At 43.2% G+C, this 6,241-nt stretch overlaps 1 protein-coding gene across 1 annotated transcript; it reads left to right on the forward strand.

The window, feature by feature from the left end:
• Nucleotides 1–210: 210 nt before the first annotated feature.
• On the forward strand, nucleotides 211–6,188 carry pnn (pinin, desmosome associated protein). The gene is made up of 9 exons (XM_056394114.1): nucleotides 211–368; nucleotides 815–892; nucleotides 1,326–1,397; nucleotides 1,960–2,035; nucleotides 2,392–2,486; nucleotides 2,726–2,801; nucleotides 3,324–3,479; nucleotides 3,951–4,089; nucleotides 4,250–6,188. Exons 1-9 carry the CDS (start codon nucleotides 256–258, stop codon nucleotides 5,497–5,499), a joined length of 2,055 nt encoding a protein of 684 aa, XP_056250089.1. The 5' UTR covers nucleotides 211–255; the 3' UTR covers nucleotides 5,500–6,188.
• The last annotated feature ends 53 nt before the right edge of the window (nucleotides 6,189–6,241 follow it).

The raw sequence follows: 6,241 nt of genomic DNA on the forward strand, positions 1-6,241 counted from the left end.
TCCCTTTAGTTACTTTTCAGAGGAAATATAAAATAAACATTCGCCTATTTTAACGTGGGTGTGAAGACGAACGCGTGTATCAACATGTTGGTACACTTCACGTAAACATCGACCTAAGGTTTCAGCAGGAGCAGCAGGTGGCGATAATACACCACAACGTAGGATGTCAGTTGCAGTTAAAACAGAAGAAGAACAGGAGTCAGTAACAGTAAAAGAAGAAGAAGGAACACGTGATTCGCGCTAACTGGAAGTAAGATGGCGGTGGCGGTGCGGAGCTTGCAAGACCAGCTCGAAAAAGCAAAGGAAAGCCTAAAACATGTAGACGATAATATTCGTAAATTAACCGGACGTGATCCTAATGAATCGAGGTAAGTGGCCTGAGTGGTTATTTAGCTTTTGGTGTATTAGTAGTGATAAGCTAACCAACCTGCTAGCAATCAAATGACTAGGCTAGCATGAGTCGGTTTGCTAGCTAGCTAGCAAACATGACCACGTCCTTAGATTGTTTTGTCCTAGCTGAACCTACACCTATGTCCAAACTGATTAATTAACCACACAAAAGTAATAAATAAACCTGGAACGAATAATCATTTTTAACCTTGGAGTGAAATATCAGACTTAGTTGCTAGGCCTAGTAGTAGGCGTCTTCTGAGAGTTATCGCAGATATTATTTGGTAGTGCCAAACGACTCTGCCCCTAACGAACTAACGGCGTCATTGCATAAAACAATAAGATTTAATCTAAGTTTCTGGTGTGAATTAGTAGACCGAGAGTGCTTGGTTTGTTTTGACAGTATTTCCTGTTGTGTTTACAGGCCGGGCCAGATCCGCCGGCTCGGCGGCCCCATGGCAGGCGTCGGGGGAGGTAGAGGCAGAGGAGTCAACCTGCTCAGGTAATACTAAGCTCTACATGGCTGATTGCAACGACTTTTACCTTCATTGACACATCAACAGTCTTAGTAGGTGATCTCAAAGGGCGTGAAGATGTGCAAACTGCACTCAGAAAACAGGCTGTCCAATTTTCACCATTCAAGGCAATGTTTTAAATCAAGCAATATGCATTGTATGGTGGACATGTGCAATTTCACTAGCATCACAAACTAAAGTCTTTAGAACAAGATGGAAATTTGTAACCTTCACATAGGTTGGACTACATACAGGACTGTACGCATTAAACTGGCAACCGTAAACTGCACTTTATAACTTTATAGACAGTAATACAATTTTAGATGCCTGCACTCACTGGGTTTGAAATGAAACATGTGGCCTCATCTGCAAATGACGCTTTAATTCATGACTTTAAAATGTGTATGTATCCCTTCCCAGGCGCAGTCTCTCAGACATAGGAAGCGGCGGCCCCCCTGCCAAGCAGAGGGACATCGAAGGAGCGCTGCTGAGGTGAGGTTTCTTTTTAATATACACCAGCTGTGCATACAATTTCATGATGGGACATTTACATCTTATATGTGGGTGCAGTGGGAAGAAGTAAAAACAAAAATTCATGAATATAGTTCTGATTCAAAGCTTTGCTTCATTTTCAGTGTAAAGCACTGACTGCTTTGTTTTTAGAATAAGAGATTAGGTTTAGTAAAACAAATACACTTTCACATAATTATAAACATAGTCAAAATGTTGCCCGTTGTAATTCATCAGAGTAAGTTTAACACCAATATGTGTAAAGATGCCTCTTGCTGGTAATTATGGAGATTAAAACTGGTTTATTTTGAAGTGACTTGTTCACTTCCTCAGGTCAAAAAGCAGTGAGAAAATAAGATGGCAGTGTTCCTTGATTTGTGTGATGCTGCTTCCATGTGGGTATTTTTGTACTTTTTGTGTGTGGATCACACCGCTGGCTATAATTGGCTTTCTGACAGATGTGAGAATAGCAGTTGCTGTGTTTGCCTTCATTGCAAGGCATCTGTTGCTAATGGGCGTCTCATCATTTCATGTGTGTCTGCAGGCTGGCGGGGGACCAGAGGGCCAGGAGAGATGCGCGTCACGACAGCGACGCCGAGGATGACGACGATGTCAAAAAGGTATGAAGAAAGTTGGTGTCTTAAGAAGTTAGTGTAGCGCTGTTCATGTGCAGCCTGTGGGGGAAAAAAAGTTGAGCAGGTGATTTTGTGATGACATTATTGGATTAGCTCTAACATTGACTGGTCATCAAAATACTGTAGATTGAATTTTCTGGTTGTTTGGCAGATTTCTGGGCTTGTCAAAATGTCCATCAGTTTCATATATCAGAACATCCTGATAGCACTACTGTTGTATTTTGCAGACATTAAGAAGTATTTTGCTCCCCATTGTTAACTGTCTCAGTCAGGTGTATTTTTACATTTTGTGTTTTGGTGAAAGACTTAATCTGATTTGTTCTGTTTTCTCCTTCCCTCAGCCGGCGTTGCAGTCGTCTGTAGTAGCTACCTCCAAGGAGCGAACGCGCCGAGACCTCATTCAAGATCAGACCATGGACGAGAGGGGCAAACAGAGGTAGGCCCACATGAGTTCCAGCCTGTTGTAAAAACAGATGGATATTTGAACATCACCTAACATGAGTAATTGTGAAGATTAATGTGATTTCTTTTTTTTTTCTTCTTCTTTTTTTTTTGCCCCATGCACATAGTGAAAATAGGAAATGTAAACAAATATATGTCAATATTTATCATTATATTGTAGCTGTGAATTGGGAGTGTGTGTGTGTGATGGTGGTTTTGTGTTTTCTTGGTCAGGAATCGGCGTATGTTTGGCCTGCTGATGGGGACCCTGCAAAAATTCAAACAGGAGTCCAACGTCTCTACAGAAAAGGTGCAGAGATCTATGCAGTTTATCAGTGAGGTGTTGAGCTGCCTGCCATCAGCAGTGCAGGCAAAGCAAATGAACAGATTGCTGAGAGATAACAAAATGCCCCTAAAATATTTAAATCTGTTATGGTTTCACTTGATTACTGCCTTCAAAGTGGTGTTTAGCTAAACTACCAGTCACTAAAACCAGACTAATCTAAAACCTATTTGGGCTTCATGTGAGTGCTTTGATTGTAGAAATGAAAAGTAATGGATGTTCACAGAGCCATAGCGGGAATCAATGCGCTTCAAAAATGCTTTTAGTTTTTATTGTCTTTATATTTTGTAAAGTACTTTGTAATTCAATATTTGTGACATTGAGGACTGGAACTTCCATCAGTTTCACTATCCACAGAAATATTTAAACATTTATACAATAAGTTGGTTAAGCTTTTAATCATGGTGCCCAACAACTGTGTTACCTTTCTATTCATTTCTGTATCTCCTAAATCCGGTCTCTCTCCATCTTCTGCTTTTGCCCCCACAGCAAAAGCGACGTACAGAGATTGAGCAGAAGCTCGAGGTTCAGGCTGAGGCAGAGAGAAAGAAGGTGGAGAATGAAAAGAGGGAGCTTTTTGAAGAGAGGAGGGCCAAACAGACTGAGCTGAGACTACTGGAACAGAAAGTCGAACTGGCTCAGCTGGTAAAGTATTTTTTAACACTATTTGTAGAAGGTAGAAATAAAACCCCTAAAGGAAACAGAAAATAAAATGGTTGGACAGCTGACTGGAGTTCAGTTTGATTCTGTGCCTTTTTGAAAGATTGTTTCCGCTTGCATGGGAATAAGTGGTTTGGAAAATGCATGCATACATACTGTATCCAGGATGCTGTAAAACATGTATTCTTGTGATTGTATGTGTGCTTTTTTCACAGTTGTCAGCTTTGTGTCCGCATTGTAATTTTCTATCATTTCAGTCCAAGTAGACTCTAAAGTTATTGTAATATTAGAAGAAAGAATTTGAGAAAGAGGGATGAGGAAAGGTATAGGCAGAAAAAGAGTGCGTGGTAACAAACATTTAACTGTCTCAGTAATGTGGGGTATAAAACAGTGAGTCAAAGAAAATGTATACTCTGCCTGAATTTTGTGTTAACTTTCTCTTTCATCCATCTACAGCAAGAGGAGTGGACCAGCCACAATAATCGCCTGGTGAAATACATTCGCACTAAGACAAAGCCTCACATCTTCTATTTGCCTGGAAAAATGTGCTCCGCAACACAGAAACTCCTCGATGACTCCACCAAGAAACTAAATGGTCAGTAGGTCTCTTGTTGTGGAGGCATCTCACCCATGTTTTGTTTGTTTGTGTCGTTTCTTGTTCTTTGGAGTTTGTTTCTTTATCCAGATATTTTGTAGTCACAGGCGTGTTTGTGTACATTATTCACCCTGTAACCTGTGAATCTTTGTCTCTGCAGCTGTGTTTGACGAGAGGCGTGAGGCTTTTGCCGAACACCTAAGCAAGATGGAGTCCCGCCCCCGGCGACAGCCAAACCGCGACCAGGACGGCAACACAGCGGCAACAGGAATGGACCACCCAGCGGAGGGTAAGCCAGCAGGTCAGGTAGTCAAGGTGACAGGTAACAAGGGGGATGCAGAGATGGAGGAAGAGGAGGAGGAAGATGAGGAGGAAGAGGAGAGGGAAAAGGAGGGGGAGAGAAAGGTGACGGAGAAGGACGAGAGGGAGGAAGAGGAGATGGGGTTGAAGAAGGCAGATGAAGAGGAGGAGCAGATGGAGTTAATTGAGGAGGGTAGCGAGAAGAAGGAAGGAGGGGAGGGTGTTAAGGGCAGAGAGGATCAGAGGGAAAAAGGAGACAAGGAGGCAAGTCCAGGGTCAGAAGAGATGGAGGTTGAGGGGGAGCGCGAGGACAGGAGAAAGGAAGAGGTGGGAGAAATAAACAGTAGACAAGGGCCCACAGACCTCCAAAATGAAAAGACCCAAGAAACCCAGTCCTCTGAACCAACCACAGCCAGCCAAGAAGCACCAGACACCAGTCAGCAGCCCCAGCCGAGTCCCGCTGCAGGGGAACCAACAGTGCAGTCCTCTGAGACGCAGGGGGCTTCTCCTACCCCACAACCCCAAACAGCCGCCGCTGTACCTGGGCAGGATTTCGCCATCCCCGGCCTTGAGGTCCAGGACTTGGCAGTGGAGAACCAGGCTGTAGAAGGGAAAGCAGGGGGCGAAGCCCCACAAAAACTGCCTGTTTCCCACGAAGCCCCCAGCACTACCCCCGCACTCTCCAAGGAGGATGAGGACAGTGGGAGAGGGAGGAAGAAGGAAAAGGAGCCAAAGAAGGGTCGTAGTCATAGCAACAGCTCCTCCTCTTCCTCCTCCGGCTCATCCTCCAGTGGAAGCTCCTCCTCTTCCTCTGGATCCAGCCGCTCTTCTTCATCATCATCGTCCTCTTCATCCTCGTCGTCCAACAGCAGCAGCCGAAGTCGCAGCCGAGATAGCGGTAAGCGTAAGAGGAGGCCATCGGATAGAAGCAGAGACAGGAAGAAAGGAGAAGACAGGAGTCATCGTAAGAGAGGAGGGAGTAGCGGAGGAGGAAGGGACTCGAAGGGATCGAAAGAGAGGAGGAAGAGGAGGAGCGAGGAGGGAAGGGGCAGGTCGTCTCGGAGCGATAGGGAGCATAAAGATAGAGACAGGAAGGACAAGAGGCGCTAATCTGGTTCTCATTCAGCCTCTGATAATTTGGCAACCTCCAGCTATTTACTTAATGAAACGAGATGACAAAAGTTTTAAACTGGTATTAAAATGACAGTTTTAACATAAGAGGATTTTTCTTGACGGTATTTAAAGGCAGTATCTAGACTAAATTGAAACCATGGAGGACTGGTCATTATTTTCCTCCAACCTTTTCCCTTGGCAAAATAAATGTAAACTGGACTTTTCAGTCACAGTGGTGCATCTCTAATTGGGCTGCTTACTAAATAGATTTGAGGTAGGAGAGACATCATTTTAGTCCTGTCATTTTAAATCCAGATGTTTCATCCTGACATTTAGGTTTTACGAAGGTCTTTGTGGCGCAAACAATGAAAAGATTGTGTTGAATGTTTTTCAATTTTTTTTTTTTTTTTTCTTTTTCATCCCAATCATAAATGCCATAGGCTGGGATATTGACGGTTATGGTAGCAGTGACCATTAACATACAGTAGTTGTGTTTTCAAATTAATGTGACAACGCTGATAATCCCCATTTATCTTCACTATTTGATCAATGTCAAAGCCCTTGTATCTTCATCACATGGGTACATGTGTGATCTGCGGAAATACTCATTTTTGAAACTGTTTCCTTTTGTTTTTTGTACCAAATGATACTCTGCTTCAAAATAAAGGTGAGGTAGTAGTGGAAAAGTGTGTTGTGGTAATTATATTAGGACTATGACGGATGATTATTTTTTCAGTCA

The sequence above is a fragment of the Seriola aureovittata genome, chromosome 13 (assembly GCF_021018895.1).
Source record: "Seriola aureovittata isolate HTS-2021-v1 ecotype China chromosome 13, ASM2101889v1, whole genome shotgun sequence".
NCBI classification, from domain to species: domain Eukaryota; kingdom Metazoa; phylum Chordata; class Actinopteri; order Carangiformes; family Carangidae; genus Seriola; species Seriola aureovittata.